General features: G+C 47.8%; 1 protein-coding gene across 1 annotated transcript; it reads left to right on the plus strand.

Annotated features, from left to right (window-relative positions):
- The first annotated feature begins 4,010 nt into the window (after positions 1 to 4,010).
- LOC123346853 (olfactory receptor 14A16-like) lies at positions 4,011 to 4,814 on the plus strand. The gene has a single exon (XM_044984302.1). The coding sequence runs from the start codon at positions 4,011 to 4,013 to the stop codon at positions 4,812 to 4,814; it is 804 nt and encodes a 267-aa protein (XP_044840237.1).
- Positions 4,815 to 21,754: the final 16,940 nt, after the last annotated feature.

The following is a 21,754-nucleotide window of genomic DNA, read 5'->3' on the forward strand; positions in this document are numbered from 1 at the left end:
TGTACTGATGGTGACCAAACAGGAAAGGAAATTGAAACATTCCCGGGGCTTTTCCTGCCCACCTGACTAGTGCATAAGAGTTGAGAATGTTGTCCAGAGCGGTCACAAGGGAGCATTCTGAGATAGCTCCTGGAGGCCAATAACATTGAATTGCGTCCACAATACCTTTAACCTGGGATTGCGATCTCGATTTAAGCGCTACTCCACTTGCCAAGGTGGAGTACAGAAATTGATTTAAAGAGCCCTTTAAATCGAAAAAGCTGGTTTGGTCATGTGGACGGAATCTTTTTTTTTTTTTTTCAAATTAACTCGGCTAATTCCGAAATAACAGACTAGTGTAGACCAGGCCTTAGACTTTCCTCTGAATTAGTTGGTACTGGCCACTATCAGGGACAGAATACTGGACTGGATGGTCCAAACATCTTACCTAGTTAGAAAGTTCCTATGACAAGCAGATGCTGACAAATAAAATTACAATGAATGTTGCACCCACATCAATTCAAATGCATTTAATTTAGTTTTAATTACTCATCATTAAAGCTGGCCAAAAATGAAAATTATATTTTTATGGGAAATGTCAAGGTTTTGTTTTCATAGAAACATCCCATAATATTGCTTATGGATGGGGTGCTGGGCAAAAAAATGAAACTGGAGACTGGAAAGCATTTACTTTTCAATAAACTTCTCTAGTAAAAATGCCAGTTTATGGTAAATATGTTCTAATTTTGGGAAAAGATTGAAAACTTTCCCGCAAACCCTGAAAAAGTATACCAAAGAGTTTTCCATCACCAGGTTTTCATAAAACTAAACCCCCAAACAACTTCCCACCACCAACAAACAAAAACCCATAGACTAATGAGTTCAAAATGAATTTTCTCCACGCCAAGATTATTTTCAATGACAAGAAATTTTTCTTCAAAAAGATGTTTTGACAGGAAGATATTTTTAGTATCTCCGCTAATTATGAATTATCCTCCATGTTGTAATTATTATCCCCATTGGATGAATGACAAACTGAGGAATGGAGTGGTGAAGGGACTGAACAAAGCCAGAGGAATAGTTGGGATCAGATCTCAGGACACCTTAGACCTTAGTTTTTTAATTAATTAATTATCTTATAGTTTAACGTGATATGAGAGGCCGATAATATTAGGTAAGACACACTCTCCGCCCCAAGGAGCTTACAGTAGAAAAGACAGGAGGGGAAAGACAGCCCCAGGGAATGACTTTCCCAAGGTAACACAGCAGGTCAGTGGCAGGGCTAGTAATTGATGCCAGATGTCTGGAGCACAGTCCTGTGTGCCCGCAGTGTTTGCCTCACAATCTTTCTTGTAGACCCTGCTGCCTCGTTGGAATTCTGATTATTTTAATTTCTGAAAACTCTTCAGGGAAGTACAGGGCAAGAGAAATGAACCTTTGCCATTGGGCTGTTGAGGGCACCAGGCAGTGAGTCCCACAGGCCCTTAGAAAACAGACATGGATAAATCACCTTCCTGCAGCACCCGCGTTTTTGACACAGCTTATCCGCAGACAGCACAGATCTCAATGTATTTCCAGCAGCTCAGCCTCAGTACGGTGGGGGAATGACCTCTCATAATACAGGGATGGGGCAATAGATAGAGAGATTGATCGATAGAGGGGTGTGTATAGGGCTAGAGAGAGAGAGGAAATCAATTGCAGTCTGTAGCTGGAGGAGAAAAGACATCTCAGTCTGGGAGGATTCCACACACAGACAAGCACCGTAAGTTTGCTATTGCAATAAAATATATTTGGGGATTACAGAGTGACACTTTAAGGAAGAAATAGTAAGTGACCATAGATATTTTTTATAGTTTCACTCTTAGCTCAATTTGGGCATGGGAAACTGAGGCAGTCCAAAGCATTTACCTTAGAAAAGAGGAGGCAAAATATTTGTTCCTCAGTTTTCTTCTATTGGGAGTGGGGGAATTGATCAAATTGGCACACAATATATTTAGAATGGATTGAGGAATTTACATTAAAATTTTCCAAAAATTGTGACAAACACTTTCAGCTCATTGTTATTTTTCTCTCTGTACATTAGTTTCTTGTTATTGGAGTCTATCTGTCTGTTTGTACTTTTCTCTCTCAATTAGTTTGTTTTTACTTCTCTATCTATATGTTTGTGTTAGTTCTGTGTTTCTGCCGCACTATCTGTATTTATTCTTTTCTTACTTGTACCTCTCTGTTAGTTTGTTGTTACATCTATCTATCTATCTATCTATCTATCTATCTATCATACATCATCTGTTTGTGTCTAGTTCTCAGTTTATTTTTACTTCTGTCTACTAGATTTCTGAAAAGGCACTTGAGTCAAGTGTGTTAAAATAGTGATGATTAGGAGCCAGGACTCCTGGGTTCTATCCCCAGCCCTGGAAAGGGAGTTGGGCTTAATGAGTAAAAGTAGTGAGGACTAAGAGCCAGAACTCCTGAGTTTTATGTGTGGCTCTGGGAGGAAGTTCAGTCCAGTATGTAGAGGGAAGGAACCAGAACTGGGGGGTTCCATTTCTGTCTCTCATAAGGACTGTGGGACAGGCACCCCTGATAACTTGAAGCTGAGTGGTTAGAGCACTCAGCTGGCCTGTGACAGACTCAGATCCAATCCCTCTCTCTTACTGATGATAAGAAGTTATTTGAATTCCCACTTTACAGGACAGTGCCTGTGCCGCTAGGCTATGGGCTGTTCTGAAATGAGACTGTCTCAGCCTCTCCTGTTTAGGGTGATCAGACAAAAAGTGTGAAAAATTGGAATGAGGGGTTGGGGGTAATAGGAGCCTATATAAGAAAAAGACCCCAAAATCGGGACTATCCCTATAAAATCGGAACATCTGGTCACCCTACTCCTGTTGTAGTTGCTCCATTTTCTATCAATAATTAAATAGTCATTGGAGCAGGGACTTGAACTTGGCTTTTCCAGACGAGTGCCCCAAGTACCACTCTGGAGAATCACTCTCACGCACATTTGCTAGCCCAATGACTCTCCATATGGGTTTGTGGAGGGGACTGGGAGTCATGATACCTCACTTGTGTTCCCAGGTCTGGGAGGGAGTTGAGTCCAGTGGGTAGAGCCAGAACTCCTGGCCTGTATTTCCATCTCCAGGAGGCTTGTTGCATTTAGTGGGTTAGAGCAGGGGGTGAACGGGGAGTCAGGACTCCTGGGTTCTCTTCCAAGCTCTGGGAGGGTGTTGAGTTGAGTGGTAAGAGTATCAGGAGGGGAACCAGAAGGTCTGTCTCCCACAGCAAGCGTGGAAAACAGGCTAAAATGGGGGACGGCACATCGGAACTCCTGAGCTGTATTCCTGACTTGAGTTTACTGCATAATTCTGGCTGGGTTTGGTCTCCTCCCTATGAGATAGTGCTCCCATTAGAGCAGTTTAAATGGGGGGTAATTCCATGGTATGCAGTGAACTTACCCCACATTCACAGCAGTGCCCTGACAAAAGAATCGGGCCAGCGAGACCCCCAGTTCCCCTCGGTAAACTGACGATAGTAACATTTATACACTGTTATCCAGAGATTGCGCACATCTGGGTGACAGAGGTATACAAATACCTCAAAACCAATTGTTCCTAATTCTCCTCTCCATCATCCTGGTGTAAATCAGGAGTAACTCCACTAGAATCCAATGAGCTGATTCTACTTTCTCTCACCCTGGTGTAAATCAGGAGTAACTCCATTTAAATCAGTGGGGCTGTTTTCCCCATCCTCATTCCCATATTACATCAGTCTTCACAAGCTAACGGTCTGACTCAAGGAAATTAGGGTGATTTTAAAAAAGGAGAGTAATTTTACTGATCTAATGCTGGCCCTTGCTCTTTTCTCTCCTTCTGCAGACATCACACCATGTCCTGAGAAAGAAAATGTCCAACCAAATCATCGTGACCAAGTTCCTTCTCCTGGGATTCTCTGATTTTCAGGAGCTGCAGATTTTGCACTTTGTGGTGTTTCTTGTGATTTACATGGTAGCCCTAATCAGGAATCTTCTTATCTTCATGGCCATAGCCTTCGACCACCACCTTCACACCCCCATGTACTTCTTCCTGATGAATCTGTCCATCGTAGACCTCGGCTCCATCTCTGTCATTGTCCCCAAATCCATGGCCAACTCCCTCATGAACATCAGGTCCATTTCCTATGCTGGGTGTGTTGCCCAAGTCTTTTTCCTTGTCTTCTTTGTGGGAGCGGATTTTTCCCTTCTCACCGTCATGGCATACGACAGATATGTTGCCATCTGCCAACCACTGCACTATGAGGCCATGATGAACAGCAGAGTTTGTGTCTTACTAGCAGCTGGTGCCTGGATCAGTGGGATTCTCTACTCTGTGCTACACACCGGGAACACATTTGCATCGACCTTCTGTGGAGACAACATGGTGGATCAGTTCTTCTGTGAGATCCCCCAGCTCCTCAAGCTCGCCTGCTCTGACTCATATCTGAGTGAAATTGGGGTTCTTGCCTTTACAGTATGTTTAGTCTTAGGCTGTTTTGTTTTTATCATTTTGTCGTATGTTCAGATCTTCAAATCAGCGCTCAGGATCCCCTCTGAGCACGGCCAGCATAAAGCTCTATCCACCTGCCTTCCTCATCTCACTGTGGTCTCCTTGTTTGTTTGCACTGGGGCCTTTGCCTACCTGAAACCCACCTCTAGCTCCCCATCTGCTCTGGATCTTGTGGTGGCAATTCTCTATTCTGTATTGCCACCAGTCATGAATCCAATTATCTACAGCATGAGGAACAAAGAGATCAAAGCTGCCCTGAGGAGACTGACTGGTTGGAGATTTTTCACCCAAGAATAAAATGTCTGAAGAATTTATTTTCTGTCTTTCTCTAATTAAAGTTTGCTTACTTAGTATCTGTTCATTTAATGTCAGTTATTTCCATGACTGCACTGCTTGCACACAACCAGGTCTGATTTTGACCTCAGTTGCACCAATGCAAATCCAGATTTACTCCATTGATGTCACTGCCACTGGAGTGATTTACACCAGTAGAAAATCTGGGCCAGTTGTGGCGTAAATGGGTATAAATTGTGTGCAAGAGAGGAATCAGACTTTCACTCTGTGCCAAAACAATATCTGTTACACTGCTTGGCTACTTGTACCCATTCCATGGCCACCAAAGACAATGATGGGAGTTGTCTTGCTTGCCTGTTTGTATATATCAGGAGCAGCTTCATTGGAACCAAAGGAATCAGACTGGTGTAAGACTGGGGTAGGTGAGAAGACATTTCGGGTAGATCTTTAATACATCAGCGTAGTTCCATTGACTCTGGTGGCACTAAAGCAATTTGCAGCATCTGACCTACTTCCTCCAAAGGAGCTGTATATCCATTGCCACTATCTCGGGAGTGGGTCCATTGTCTCATAAACCACCATTCATGGCCTAACCACGAGAGGGGGACAAGGAACCAGCCTATGTCAGTCTGGCTCATGTATATATTCAGTCGTGTGAGAGATGGAGAGACTGGCTAGAAATTACAGGAAAGGTTCTAACCACGAGTGGGGTGAGGTTCTGGAGCAGCCTCCCGATGGGACTTGTGGGGGGCAAATCACAACATTCATTTTAAGAGAGAACTGAACAGATGTCTGAGTGGGATTGTATGACAGGGCTGCTTGTGATGGTGGGGGGCAGAGATCAGCAACACTGGGGATTACTTGAGGGGCATGTCTTATGTTCCTAAAAGCTCATGCTTCAGGGATTCATCAGGCCACTGTCAGGGGTCAGGAAAGGATTCCTGCCCCTGACCCAGTGTATTCTGGGAGGTTTTTTTAAATCTCTGAAGCATTGGGCAGCCCTGGCTGGAAATGGGACATTGGGCGGGATGTGCCAGGGTTCTGACCTGACACCGAGCCATTCTCTCTTTCTCGGGTTCTTGCCTGGCTGGTTCTTGCCCACATGCTCAGGGTCTAACTGATCACCATGTGGGTATCAGGAAGGAATTTCCTCCCTGGTCAAATTGGCAGGGACCATAGGGGTGGTGGTGTAAATTGTTCACTTTCCTCGGCAGCGTGTGGTGCTGGTTATTTGCCAGGATTTTCTGGGTGTAACTAAATCATTTGCCTGCCATTAAGGGGGCCTCGGGCACTGGTGCCCCTCGGTCTCTCCTATTCTCTGCCAATGGCACAGAACCATCTAGTCTCCAGTAGAGCCCATGGAGCTGTATTAGTACAACTGTCTGTGATGCCCTGTCCTGTTGGCTGGGAGAGGTGACTCCAACTCAGATGAAGCCCTTGACCTCTGCAGCCGCGCAGTGTCATTGTATAATCCCCACCCATGGGCAGTGCGTGTTATGAGGCCTCTCTGTGCTCCACCTACAGGATAGGGGGCTGTTCCCGTAGCTGTCAGGCAGCCTGGCTGTTCAGCTCAAGCTGTAGAAGCTCATACTCTGGGCCCTAGATGTCTCTGGTTGAGTCCCCCGGGTGCCAGCCTAGATTAGATGGTGACCCTCACATACGTGAAAATGGCATGAGAATTTAAGGGGACCATATTCCTGCACTAATCAGAGGCTGATGTTGACTACGAAGCTACTGCAGAACAGCAGCTGGAGTGAGACCTGAGAGGGGAGGGACTCCTTAGTGAAAGAAGGAGCAGGTTTATTCATGGATCATCTCAGACATGCCCTTTCCTAGTCCCTCTGCAACCTGGAGACCAAAGATGCATGGCATGGGCAGGGGTGTGTGTGTTGCTCTCAGCTCAGGTTAGTAGAGATGGGCAAAGTATCTTGTCAATGGGAAATGGTTTCCTCAGCCTCTTCATGACAGATGCTGCTTTGTCTTTAGCTGAATTAAACAATCTGCCAAAGGCTTAGAAAAATGTTTCCCAGCTCTTCCCTCAACTAGGTTGTCCACTGACGCATTCCCAGAATACCGGATCTGACGGGTTGGATCACAGAAACCCCTTTGGGAACTGCCACCTATTGTGCCTGGACTACTTCTGAGCCTGTCTTCGCTGCCAGCTTGGAACTTCAGTGCCTTGCCTGGTTTGAGCCAGACACACTTGACTGCTACAAACACAGACCCAGATCTGAACCACATCCGCCAAAAGCTGCAGGCTTAACTGAAAACAGCTTAAGAAGTGTTCCTGTCTCCAACACTCAGATACCCAACTCTGAATGGGGTCCAAACCCCAAATAAATCCATTTTACCCTGTATAAAGTTTATAAAGGATAAACTCATAAATAGTTCACCCTTTATAACGCTGATAGAGAGATATGCACAGCTGTTTCCCCCTTCCCTCAGGTATTAATACATACTCTAGGTTAATTAATAAGTCAAAAGTGATTTTATTAAAAACAAAAAGTAGGATTTAAGTGGTTCCAAGTAATAACAGACAGAATAAAGTGAATTACCAAACAAAATAAACAAAACATGCAAATCTAAGCCTAATACAGTAAGAAAGTGATTCCAGATGAAATCTCACCCTCAGAGATGTTCCAGTAAGCTTCTTTTACAGACTAGCCTCCTTCTAGTCTGGGTGCAGCAATTACTCACACCCCTGTGGTTACTATCCATTGTTTGAATTTCTTTCACGTATCCTATGGGGGTGAAGAGGCTATCTCTTGAGCCAGCTGAAGACAGAATGGAGGGTTTCCAGGGGCTTAAATATAATTTCTCTTGTGGGTGGAAATCCCTTCTCCTCTCCTATGCAGGGTCCAGCAGCGAAATGAAATTTTGGATTCACATGGGCAAGTCACATGTCCATGATTGACTCAGAACTTTACCAGACAATGCAACATTCCCAGGAAAGCTCAGATGTGGATTCGTGTCTGTAGCAGGGTGGACCTCTGCTCCTAGTTTTAAGGGGTTTAAAAGTGGCCTGGCAGGGCTTGAGAGCTGCTGCTCTCAAGGCTGGGCTGATTGGGGAAGTGGCTGTAGCTGAGGTCACGCCCCAAACTGAGGCACAGCTGGCCCCTATAAAAGGCCAGGGAGGCCAGAGGCCCAGGTAGTCTCTCTCTGCATTCAGAGAGAGAAGGGCCTGGCTGCAGGGAACTGAGATAAGGTACCTAGGGTGAAGCAGGGCTGGGGAAAGGCTGAGGAGCTGGGGAGTTCCAGCCTGGAAAGCCCCAGGCTGCAGTCTAGCAGAGAGCTAACATGTACTGGGGGTTGCAGGGGGCAGCCCAGGGGTAGGCAAAGGCAGCAGGTCCAAACCCTCTTTGCCTGTGATGAGTAGGCTGATACTGCAGTCTGCCCCAGAGTGTGGGGCTAGACAATGACTGGCAGTAGCCAATACTGAGGCAAGGTGGGGATAGAGGGTGAGGGTTCCCCAAGGAGGGGAGACCCAGAGAGAAAGGGGCTACTGCCAGGGGCAGCACCCCATATAAAAGGGCACTAGGTCCAGGGAGGGACACGGGGGCCTGAGGACAGGCGGATCACCGGCCTGCAGAGGGCGCTCCAGCGCTGGACTGAGCTAATTCCTGGAGTCACCAGCAGGAGGCTCCGCAGGGGTGAATCAACCCGTCTACAGTGTCTCTCAGAGTTCATTGTTAGCTTAAGTGTTTCTTGATTGGGCACTTACTGAGAATAATCTTTTCTCAAGAAGCTGACCAACTGATTCACTGAATCTACTTAAAATCAAACAAGTACATTGCCAATATTCATAACTTCAAAAACAAAATGATACATGCATGTAAATAAGATGAATATATCCAGTAGATAATAACCTTTGCAGAGATATGTTACATGGCACGTCTAACATAAAACATATTCCAGTCCTGTCATATTTACAATTATAAGCATATTTCTATAAAGCATTATGGGGTTTATTATTTCTAGAAAGCAACATCACACCTGACATTCTGGTACTTCTGGGAAAACTGTGGCCCTGCCCCTACCTCATGGCCCTTCCTGCCAGTGTGACCTTGCATGCGTCCCTCATCCATGATACTGGACAAAATCATATCTGGTTTTCTCTCAGTACCACACAGGGGACACACCACACAAAAAGGGTTTTATCCAGCTTAAAACCAAATGAATAGCCAGCTACACACCATGCCCACCACTCCCAAGCAGCTTCTGCGTAGCTTCCTAGAAATCTCCTCTACCAGGAATAAGTTCTAAGAAACTGGATCTCCTGCATTCTGCCCCAGAGGCACTGGTGGTGGGTATATTGTCCAACAGTGAACATTCTGGAGTAGGGCCTAATGGAGTTAATGGAGTCCTTGGGAACTTGACTCCTTAGGCCTCTTAGAAAATTACAGCTCTGATCTTAGACCAATCTCCAGTCTTCTCCCTAGACATGACGCCTTCAGGTTAGATGTCTGTAGCAGGGAGCTTACCCTGCTCCTGCCCTGAAGGGCTTAAAACAGCCCTGGGGGAAGGTTGTGGCTGGGAGCTACTAAGCTGGGCTCATTGGGAAGTGGCTGCAGCTGGGCCACGCCCTAATCAGGCCACAACTGGCCTGTATAAAAAGGCTGTGAGCCACGAGCCCAGGCAGTCTCCCTCTGTGTGTAGAAGGAGAAGGGCCTGGCTGCAGGGGGCTAGACACAAGGTACCTGAGTGAACCAGGGCTGGGGAAAGGCATAGGAGCTGGGGAGCTCCAGCCTGGAAAGACCCAGGCTGCAGCCTAACATTGGGCTAAAAGGTACTGGGGGTTGCAGGGGGCAGCCCAGGGGAAGGCCAAGGGAGGAGGTCCAAATCCAACCTTGCCAGTGATGAGTGGCTGACACTGCAGTCTGCCCCAGGGTATGGGGTCTAGACAACGACTGGCAGTAGCCGTATACTGAGGCAAGGTGGGAATAGTGGTTGGGGGTTCCCTGGGGAGGGGATACCCTAAGACTGAGGGGTTACTGCCAGAGGCAGCACCCCAGGTAAAAGAGCAACAGGTCCAGGGAGGGACCCGGGAGCCAGAGGACAGGCGGATCACCAGCCTGCAGAGGGCGCACCCCAGGTAAAAGGGCAACAGGTCCAGGGAGGGACTCGGGAGCCAGAGGACAGGTGGATCACCAGCCTGCTGAGGGCGCTCCGGAGCTGGAACTGGGCTAATTCCCAGGAGTCACCAGCAGGAGGTGCCGCAGGGGTGAATCCTCACGTCTACATGTCAGATACACTGCCAGGAGAAGTGCACTTGCTTTATAGGTGCGAAGAAGGATTTAGTTCTCCAGGGCTCTCAATTAATGACCAAACTAACAAGAGACTTCCAGTCCCTCCCAGCCCGGCATTTCTCTGATTCTAGGATCTCTGGTGGATATTGAAGATCATGAGTCAATGGTCCCATAGCTGCATACCAGGGTATCATTGCCCAGTATAGACACCTGCACTTCATCACCTAAGGCCTGGTTTTCAAAGGTGTTTAGGTGCATGGTAGGTTTTTCTAAAGGATATAGGTGTCCAAAACTTATTGATTTCAATGGGAGTCAGATGCCTAATTGCTTTTGAAAAACCCACTAGATGCCTAAATACCCCCTGGGGCCTGGATCCATAAAGAAAACCAGGCGTGGTGACCCACAGTGCAGCAACACCTAACTTTTAGGCACCTAGAAAATCACTGGGACAACAATAGGGTCACACAGCCTGAGTCAGGCCCCTGGGCTCCCTGTACAACAGATAGAGAGATACAGACACTTAAGAATGGGAGTCACAAAATCCAGCACGCTAGGAGAGGAGGCGCCTGAGCTAGCCGATGGAAGATGCTGAGGAGAGGAGTGTGTGCTAGCTTACAGAGAGATGCCTAAGTCCTGTCAGGGAGGCCCCTGTGTCTGCTAGTGAACCACAAACCAGTGGAAGATAGGCGTGTGCTCCGTCTAGGGCCTGATCTGGTAGTACCCGATTCTTGATGACATCAAATGGATACTCCCCTCCAATCAAACATACCTCGCCCTCCCAAACCCCCACCCACCAAAAATATCTGGAACAAAGAAACAAATCAACCAACCTACAAAATACAGTGTATCTTCGCTATAACCAACCCCAGGGGATCCAAGCCATTTGTTTGTCAAAGCCACAGGTCCATTATAGCAAAAGAGCCCTGCCACCGGGGGCAGCAGCTGACACCTTGAGCCCCCTGGCCATGGCGGAGGCTGATAGCTCTTCTAGCCCTGGGTCAGTAGTGGGGGCAGAGAGCTCCTCTGGCCTCGGGACTGCAGCAGGGGGAGAATTTTTACTCTCCACCCTGAAAAAAGGAGAAGAGCCAGAGACCCCATGTGTGACTTTGATATGGTAACTGTTTTTATGTGGAAAGTGCTCTGATACCATGGTCATGGGTGGCAGTACAAAATCCTCAGACTGACCGATTGATCAATAGATGGAGGGGTCTGTATTGGGACGGATGGATAGCGAGACATGATAAATTCATGGAGGATAGATACATCAATGTCTATTAACCATGAGGGTCAGGGATGCAACCCTGTGCTCTGGGTGTCCCTAAGCCTCTGGGTGCCCGATGTTGGAATTGGACAACACAGGATAGGTCACTCAATAATTGTCCTGTTCTGTTCATTATCTCTGAAGCATCTGACATTGGCCACTGTGTGAACACAGGATATTTATATAGGTGTACATTTATAGTAACTCCATTGACCTGAATGCAGTTTTTCTAGATATTTACACCAGTGTAAATACCTCAGTGTGCATAAACAGATTGCACATTATGTTCTCATGGAGACAATAATGTCAACAGTTGATTATATTTATAAAGAAACACAGAATGAGACGATGGTCATGGGAGAAAGATGGTCATTTTATTTTTTTGGAGAATAACCTTGACCCAATCATTTTCCATAGGGCAGCTTTGATATCCTTGTTCCTTATGCTATAAATGATCGGATTCATCATGGGAGGCACCACGGAATACAAAACAGCCACAATGAGATTCAGACCTGAGACTGAGCTGGAGGTGGGTTTAATATAGGTAAAGCTAGCAGTGCAAACAAACACAGAGACCACAATGAGGTCAAGGATGCAGGTGGAGAAGGCTTTATGTCAGCCCTGCTCAAAGGGCATTCTCAGCACTGTTTTGAGGATCAGAATATAAGACATAATTTTATATATATTAAAAAAAGCAGTTTAAGGCAAAGTACACAGTAAAGTCAATAGCCTCAATTTCTCTGAGATATGAGTCATGGGAGGCAAGTTTGAGGAGCTGGAGGGTTTCACAGAAGAACTGATCCATCTCATTGTCTCCACAGAAGATTATTTCAAATGTGTTCCCAGTGTGCAGTGCAGAATTGAGAACACCACTGATCCAGACACTGGCTGCCATTTGGACACAAGCTCTCCTGTTCATCATTGACTTATAGTGCAGTGGTTGGCAGATGGCAATGTACCAGTCATATGCCATGATGATTAGTAAGGGAGGCTCAGCTGTAGCGAAGAAAAGGAAGAAAAAGACTTAGATGATGCATCCATAATATGAAATGACCTTGGTTCTCATGAGGGAATTGGCCATGGACTTCGGGTCGACAATGGAGATGCAGCCAAGGTCTAGGAGGGACAGATTCATCAGGAAGAAATACATGGGGGTGTGAAGATGGTGGTCGAGGGCTATGGCTGTGATAATGAGAAGATTCCCAGTCAGGGCTACCAGGTAAATCCCTAGAAACACCATGAAATGCAAAATCTGCAGCTCCTGAATGTCAGAGAATCCCAAGAGAAGGAACTCGGTCACGGTAATTTGGTTGGACATTTTCTTCCTCAGTACATCATGTGATGGCTGTGAAGTGAAGGACAATGGCAATGGCCAGGGTTCGGCTGCAGTCAGTACAGGCCTCGCTGGAGCCCTAGGCATAACTAACAGTATGAACCAATGGCTGCAAATAAAAAGAGATGAAATAGAATGTATGGCTTTTAAATTATTGTATTATTGTACAATATTTGCATTCCCCAGGCTTTCTTAAAGCTCAGTTTCCAATTATGTGTGGGCAGAAATTTTCTACTTAAATTGTTTTCAAAGAAAAATTGTTTTTTCAATTAATCAAATTTTCATAGAAAGTTTCAGGTATCCTCAAATATATTTCACTTATACTTCATGGGTGTATATATATATATATATATATATATTGTGATGGAGCAAGGCCGGATGGCTACAGGAAAGTATTGAGGAGCAGGTATGTTAGCTCCAGGCTAAGCAAATCCCTAGTACCATGGGAACCAAAATGGCAGTTGCTCCAGGCTAATCAAGGCACCTGGGGCCAATTAAGAACTTTCTAGAAGGCACCGGAGAGAGCTACATTGATTGTAGCACCTGCAGCCAATCAGGACAGGCTAATCAAGGCACCTGGTATAAAAAGGGGAGCTCACTCCAGTCTAGGGAGGAGGAGCCAGAGGAAAGAAGTGTGCATGAGGAGCTGGGAGCAAGAGACAGAAGGAACTAAGAACTGAGAGGGGGTACTACTGGAGGATTGAGGAAAACACCATACAATCTAGCAGCATCAGACACCAGGAGGATCCTGTGGTGAGGATAAAGAAGGTACTTGAAGGAGGCTATGGGGAAGCAGCCCAGGGAGCTGTAGCGGTTACAAGTAGCACTATAGAGACTGCTGCAATTCACAGGGCCCTGGGCCGGAACCCAGAGTAGAGGGTGGGCCCGGGTTCCCCCCTAGCCCCGCTACTCCTAATCAGACATAGGAGTAGTTGATCCAGACTATGGGTTTCATCCAAGGGGAAAACCACTGAGGGGAAGAAATCCGCCAATAAGCGCAGGACCTACTAGAGGAGAGGAGGAACTTTGCCACAACTGGTGTCAGAAGTGGGATCTTTGGTGTGCACAGCGCGGCGGAAGAAGGAGGGTGATTTAAAAAACACAACAACAACAAAAAAACACAAAAAAAAAAAGAAAAAAAAAAGGAAGGGGGTTTACAATTTGTTACCATAATGGATGATGTAGTACGGGCACTGATACAAGCCACGGCGGCCCAGCAGGAGGCTACCCTTGTCCAGGCAGCTGCCCAGCAAGAAGCAGTGCGGCTGCAGCAGGAAACTAACCGCCTGCTGATGGACCAAGCTATTCAAGACCGAGCTATGTTGCAGGAACTGGTAAGCCAGGTAAAGACCCTTGCAGAAATGAGTCGTGGGCATGATGGGACATGGCTCATTGGCTGCAGAAAATGATGAGGGAAGATGATGTAGAGGCATACCTTCTGGCCTTTGAGAGGACAGCTCTACGGGAGGCCTGGCCTCGAGATCAGTGGGCTAGCATCCTTGCCCCGTTCCTGTGTGGGGAGGCCCAGAAGACCTACCATGATCTGCCTGAAGAAGCTGCAGCAGACTACTCCCAGCTGAAGGCAGAGATCTTGGCCAGATCTGGGGTAACATCCTCAGTACGGGCCCAGCGGTATCATGAGTGGCGGTACCGGGAAGACAAAACACCACGATCCCAATTATATGACCTCGTCCATCTCGCACGAAAGTGGTTGCAAACAGAATCCCGGAGTCCGGAAGAGATACTAGAGGTTCTGGTCATCGACCGGTACACGAGGGCACTGCCACCAGATCTCCGCAAATGGGTAGGCCAGAACGATCCGTGCACCTATGATGAGATGATCACGCTGATAGAAAGACGCATGACAGCCAGGGAATTGACCCAACTACGCAAGGAAAGCCCCTTCCATAGCAAACACCCAACCCCAACCCTGGAAGGAGGGACAGCTAAACCCCTGGGGAGTCCTAGGTGGAGGAAGAGGGGGGCTGAAAACCAACAGAGACTCCAGAAGGAAGGGATTGGCCTGAGTGGAGAGAACCCTGTGACTAAAACCCCTAGCCCACAGGATGGGAGACTGACTAGAAATAGTTATAGATGTTATGCATGTGGGGAGTGGGGACACATAGCAGCACAGTGTCCCAGCACCGAAGAGCCTATGCAATGCAACTTGGGGGATTGGGAGGTCCCATGCTCCCTTATCCACCTGGCGGGCGTTGCGTTAGCCCCACATAACTATACCAGGCCAGTGAAGATAAATGGAACAGAGACTACAGCACTGGTGGACTGAGGAAGTGCTATCACCCTTATATCGGGTAAGCTGGTAAAAAGTAGCCAGCTGCTGCAAGCCAAACATGTAGCAGTGACATGTGTGCATGGGGCCATGAGCCAATACCCCACCATCCCAGTGGAGATAGAGGTTCAGGGGAACGCCATTGAGGTGACAGTGGGCATTGTACCTAAACTCCCATATCCTGTAGTTATTGGGAGAGACTATCCAGGGTTTGATAATTTACTTCCCCCTGAGAGGCTGCAGGGAAGTGGAGACCCTGTTGACAGCGACTCATCACTGGGGGAATGTCAACCCCCAATGTTTTCTGAGTTTTCTCAGGATCTATTCTCAGCCCCCCAAAAGGCCCGGAAGACAAAAAAAGAAAGGAAGGCCGCGAAGGCTTTGGGAACCTAGATCTTGACCCAAGGCCAGAAGACTGCGCTAGTAGGCAGACGGGCACGAGCAGCCAACAGTGAAACTACCAACACGGAAGGTGAGCCGGAGGCTGGCCCCAGCCATGAGGGCGACAGGCCATTGGAAGAAGCAGAAGCCGGCTCCTGGGAGCTCAGGCAGGTTAGTCCTGGGAGAGAGACGTTCGGACGGGACCAGGCAGAGGACCCCAGATATGATAACATCAGGAAAGAGGTGGCTGAGATAGATGGGATACCAGTGGAGGGGAAGGTCTGAGGTCCAGGACCCTACTTTATAGTGAAGAAAGATCTCCTGTACCGTGTGGTGCAAATGCAGGAGCAGGAGATACATCAACTTCTGGTGCCCCGAAAACATCAAAAAGCCATATTGAGCCTCGCCCACAGTCACTTGTTTGGAGGACACTTAAGGGTAGAGAAAACCCAGGCCAGGATCCTGCGGAGGTTCTTCTGGCCAGGAATACATGAAGATGTCAGGCGATACTGCACCTCTTGTCCAGAGTGTCAGCTACATAGCCCTCGCCCACACTTACGGGCCCCTTTGATACCTCTTCCAATAATAGAGGTACCATTTGAACGCATAGCCATGGATCTGATTGGGCCCCTAGAGAAGACAGCTCGGGGCCACCAACATGTGCTGGTTGTACTAGACTATGCAACCCGATACCCGGAAGCTGTCCCCCTACGCAACACAGCTTCCAAGACAAGAGCTAAGGAGTTAGTACAGATCTTTTCCCGGGTTGGGCTTCCCAAGGAGATGCTGACTGATCAAGGGACACCTTTCGTGTCTAAATTGATGAAAGATCTCTGTTCATTGCTCCATGTACAAGCCCTACGGACCTCTGTATACCACACACAAACAGACGGCCTTGTGGAAAGGTTCAATAGGACCCTCAAGGCCATGATCAGGAAAGTGGTGAGCCGGGATGGGAAAGACTGGGATACCCTATTGCCTTACCTCATGTTTGCCATCCGGGAAGTTCCACAAGCCTCCACAGGAATCTCTCCATTCGAACTACTATATGGGCGCCACCCCCGAGGCATATTGGATATAGCCAGAGAAGCCTGGGAAGAGGAGCCAAATCCTGGAAGGAACATAGTTGAGCATGTACTACAGATGAGGGATCGGATAGCCCAGGTTACACCCATTGTATGAGAACACTTGGAAAAAGCACAGGAGACCCAACGGACCCATTATAACCGCCAAGCAAAGCTTCGACGGTTCCAACCGGGGGATCGAGTAATGGTCCTTGTGCCCACAGCAGAAAGCAAGCTGTTGGCCCAGTGGCAGGGACCCTATGAAGTAATTGAAGCCGTGGGAAAGGTAAACTATAAGGTACTGCAGCCAGGCCGCAGAAAACCGGAGCAAATTTACCACATCAATCTTCTAAAACCTTGGCATGATCGAGAGGCATGCTTAGTCACCCGAGAGACTCTTCCCCAGGAGGATAACGTACATGAGCAAGTAAAGATATCACCCGACTTGACGCCAATCCAAAAGATCGAGGCAACCGATATGATTAATCGTAACCGAGATGTTTTCTCTACAAAACCGGGGCGGACAACTGAGACCTATCACCATATCCGCACGATCCCTGGAGCCAAAATAACACTGAGACCCTACAGAATCCCAGCAGCCAAAAGAGAAGAAATCAAGGCTGAAGTAAAGAAAATGTTAGAATTAGGCGTTATTGAAGAATCCTAGAGTCAGTGGTGCAGTCCAATTGTTCTAGTGCCCAAACCTGATGGTACCACAAGATTCTGTAATGACTTTCGCCGACTGAATGAAGTATCCCAGTTTGATGCATACCCCATACCACGCATCGATGAACTGGTTGACCGACTGGGTAGTGCCCGTTTCTTGACTACACTGGATCTGACAAAAGGGTATTGGCAGATTCCCCTGACCAAAGAAGCTAAAGAAAAGACAGCATTCTCCACCCCAGACGGGCTATTCCAGTACACTGTTCTCCCTTTTGGGTTACATGGGGCCCCAGCCACATTCCAGCGCCTCATGGATAAGCTGCTGCGCCCCCATACTAGTTATGCAGCTGCATACCTAGATGATGTCATCATCCATACACCAGACTGGGGAACCCACTTGGAGAAGGTTGAGGCAGTGCTACGCACCTTAAGGCGGGCTGGCCTCACCGCTAATCCTGCTAAGTGCGCCATAGGACTAGCAGAGGCTAGGTACCTGGGATATATTGTAGGAAGGGGTATAGTGAAGCCCCAAACTAATAAACTAGAAGCGATTCAAAACTGGCCCCGGCCAACCCGAAAGAAGCAGGTCCGTGCATTCCTAGGCGTAGTAGGCTACTACCGTCGGTTTATTCCCCACTTCGCCAGCAGGGCAAGTCCTCTAACGGATCTGGTGAAGGTTCAAGGTCCAGATATGGTAAAGTGGACCCACGCTGCAGAGGGGGTGTTTGTAGACCTTCAGATGGCCCTCTGTAATGACCCCATACTCATAGCCCCAGACTTTACCAAGGAATTTATTTTACAGACAGATGCTTCTGAGGTGGGGTTGGGGGCAGTTCTGTCACAAATGATTGGAGATGAAGAACACCCGATTCTCTACCTAAGCAGAAAGCTGCTCCCACGAGAACAGAAGTATGCAGTAGTCGAGAGAGAATGCCTCACTGTCAAATGGGCCATGGAGACGTTGCGTTATTACCTCTTGGGCCGGCGATTTACTCTTGTGACGGACCACGCTCCCCTCCAGTGGATGCAGCGAAATAAGGGAAAGAATGTGAGGGTCACCAGGTGGTTCTTATCCCTACAACCATTCCAGTTCCGTATATGGCATAGGGCTGGATGCCACCACGGCAACGCTGATGGTCTTTCACGAGCCCACTGCATGGCGTCCCAAGTTGCCCAACCCTATGGTGTTGAGCAGAGGGGGGGGATATGTGATGGAGCAAGGCCGGATGGCTACAGGAAAGTATTGAGGAGCAGGTATGTTAGCTCCAGGCTAAGCAAATCCCTAGTACCATGGGAACCAAAATGGCAGTTGCTCCAGGTTAATCAAGGCACCTGGGGCCAATTAAGAACTTTCTAGAAGGCACCGGAGAGAGCTACATTGATTGGAGCACCTGCAGCCAATCAGGACAGGCTAATCAAGGCACCTGGTATAAAAAGGGGAGCTCACTCCAGTCTAGGGAGGAGGAGCCAGAGGAAAGAAGTGTGCATGAGGAGCTGGGAGCAAGAGACAGAAGGAACTAAGAACTGAGAGGGGGTACTACTGGAGGATTGAGGAAAACACCATACAATCTAGCAGCATCAGACACCAGAAGGATCCTGTGGTGAGGATAAAGAAGGTACTTGAAGGAGGCTATGGGGAAGTAGCCCAGGGAGCTGTAGCGGTTACAAGTAGCACTATAGAGACTGCTGCAATTCACAGGGCCCTGGGCCGGAACCCGGAGTAGAGGGCGGGCCCGGGTTCCCCCCTAGCCCCGCTACTCCTAATCAGACATAGGAGTAGTTGATCCAGACTATGGGTTTCATCCAAGGGGAAAACCACTGAGGGGAAGAAATCCGCCAATAAGCGCAGGACCTACTAGAGGAGAGGAGGAACTTTGCCACTATATATATATATATATATATATATATATATATATATATATATATATATATATATATATGAAGTATCCGTGAAATATGTTTGAGGATACCTATACACACAGGAAAACTGAAAACTCATTTTTGGGGTGGATCTAGGCAGAAAAAAATTAGTTTTGCTGCAAAAAATGTTTATTTCTCACTTGCCAAAACATGAATAATTGGAGATTTTGGGGAGTCTATGAAAACCCAATTTTTTTTTGATAAAAAAAAACGCTGATAGGCTCTAGATGGTTGATTAACTTGATAGCAAAAGTCTTAAGGAGTTCCAAACATAATTCAAATTTATGTTCTTAAATTAGTCCTGTATATTAATGCTCTAACATATTTAATTGAAATGGTAAACTTACTGTGCTGGTCTTTGTGGAATTTTTCCCAGCTTGCGATGCATTTGAGCCTCCAGTGTTAGGAATCATCGGTCATATCTATCTATCTATCTAGCTAATTATCTATGCACCCACTGCCAGGATTGTTTGGTTATTCCTCTCTCTCATGCCCCCATCACTGTATTATCCAGCAGCCGCTGTCGTGTCCCTTCACTGGATGTCCTGAGTTGCTGGGTCTCTGCAGTTCCTATTAGACAGGGATCTACTCTGCAGATGAGTGCTCCCTGCTCCCCTCCTTAGGCAGGCTTGGCTGAGAGGTGATGGAATAAATGGGATGAGGGACTGAACGCCCCACCCCTCCCCAGCTCTAGAGAGAGCCAGGCAGAGGAAGGAGGAGAGTGGTGTGGGAAGGAAGTGGCGGCCAAAGCTGGCCAATGGAGAGAAGTCGGAGAGAATGTCTGGTGTTTGGAGGCGGGACAGAAGGAAGCAGGGGTGGGGGGCTGTTCCCTGGTGCTGGGGCCATGTCAGGGGAGTGGGGCTGAGCAGAGGAAGGGACTGGTGGGCAGAGGGGTTCAGCCGGGATCTCTGAGGAAGCTGAGTCAGGAACTCTGGGTGGAGAATTGGTTCTGGCCATGGGAGGGGGAATTTCAAAGAACAGAGACTGAGAGTGTCCGTGAGTTGGAGGGTTGTAAGAGGGAAGGAAGAGGATTAAGGGCTGGGGGGGTTGTTTGAGGGTCTGGGCTGTGTGAGGCCGAGGGAAGGAGACACTCAGGGACTAGAGTAAGAACATTCAGGGGGTGGAGGATGTGGCAGAGTTTGGAGTCAAAGGGCGTGAAACTTCTCTCCCTGAAACCAGACATACTCCAGTATAACACCGTGGACTTACCATGAGATGAGTGACAGGGGAATCAGCCCCATTGACTCAAGTGGGGTTACTCCTGATTTACACTAGGGTGAGTGAGAGGGAAATCAGCTGACTGCAGTGGAGTATTTCTAACTTTTCTTATAGCTGGTGCATTTTGGTGCTGATTTATTGTGCACAGCTAGAGATCAAACCGGGGCTCAGATCCTCACACCAGGGTCTCCAAAGCTCAAGGGCCACCCAGCAGAGTGCAGTCCACTCACTGGGGCTCGGGGGAAATAAAGTGACAGCGTTATTACCCACAGTGTTTAGTTCTCAGTGAGGCACCTCAGCCTTTGCAGTGCTTGGAGTAGTGCCGAACGGATTGCACTGTGCATGTGCATGGCGAGAGGAGGAGCTGGATGAAAGCTGTTTCTGACTCGCAGCCCCACAGCTGCTGAAAGAAGAATGTTCTGGCCAACAAACCTAGGCCCTGTGACTTAAAACCTAACCCTGGGCAGAAGTCTGTGACTAAAAACAGGAGGCATCTGCCTCTGTTGAAGGGTTTCTAATCTTGGGGAACTGTCACTTTAGCACAGCCGAATATTGAGAAGGTGCTGACACTATTTTTAAAATGAAAATACATAACCCATGCACATGCTCACTGGGAGGGGGGATGATTGGGGGCAGAAGAGTTGGTGGGAAAGGAAGAAAGGAGTTTTGGGGGCAGTGAGAGGAGGGGTGATTATAGCGAGGAGGATGAATGAGGTGGGTGGATAGGAGACAAGCTGGGGATCAAGAGACAGTTTTGGGGTCAGGAGATTGGGAGGATAACATGAGGGTGAGTGACAGCAGTCTTGGGGAAAATGGGGACAGGAGCACCTGACATCCCCACATTCCCCTCCCATGTCTGTGCCAATATCTGGGGGTTCCCAGATATGGGGGTCCAATGCTCCCTGCTCCCCTCACATAATCTTGGGATCATGTGTGCTGGGTCTAGGGAAGCGCCGCTCCTTGGGGTGTGAAGCTGAGAAGAGGCACATGTGGAGCATGCACTAACAACACTGTGAAGACCCTGCTGGCACTGGGATGCTGATACAAGTGGAGCAGTTCATACCTCTTGAAGTGATTTTTTCAGGCTGCACTGTCTCCTGAATGGTTCTCACTCAGCTCAGAATAGCTCATAAAGATAAATAGGCCACTTCACTGGCAGATAGATGTGTCTGGCTTTGTGCTGCACTTTTGGAGAGGTTCTGGAGGTGGATGTGAGGGGAGCCCAGACAGGCACAGTATACAGCTCCTGTCCAGAAATAAAATAAAGTAAAGGAGATATACCTATCTCCTAGAACTGGAAAAGATCCTGAACAGTCATTGAGTCCAGCCCCCTGCTTTCACTAGCAGGATCAAACACTGATTTTGTTCTATATCCCTAAGTAGCTTTTTCAAGGATTGAAATCACAACCCTGGGTTTAGCAGGCCAATGCTCAAACCACTGTGCTATCCCTCCCCTGTGTGGTGGTTCTGAAAAGATCCTTTTGCATCTTTCGTCATCCTTATGTACTGCTATCTACAGCCACCACAAGGACTACTTACTCCTACCAACATTTTTCTTTCTCTT

The sequence above is a fragment of the Mauremys mutica genome, chromosome 12 (genome assembly GCF_020497125.1).
Source record: "Mauremys mutica isolate MM-2020 ecotype Southern chromosome 12, ASM2049712v1, whole genome shotgun sequence".
Taxonomy (NCBI): Eukaryota; Metazoa; Chordata; order Testudines; family Geoemydidae; genus Mauremys; species Mauremys mutica.

Bases quoted from the DNA above. Each gene is read 5' to 3' on its own strand.
- LOC123346853 (XM_044984302.1), top strand. From the start codon at position 4,011: ATGGCCATAGCCTTCGACCACCACCTTCACACCCCCATGTACTTCTTC.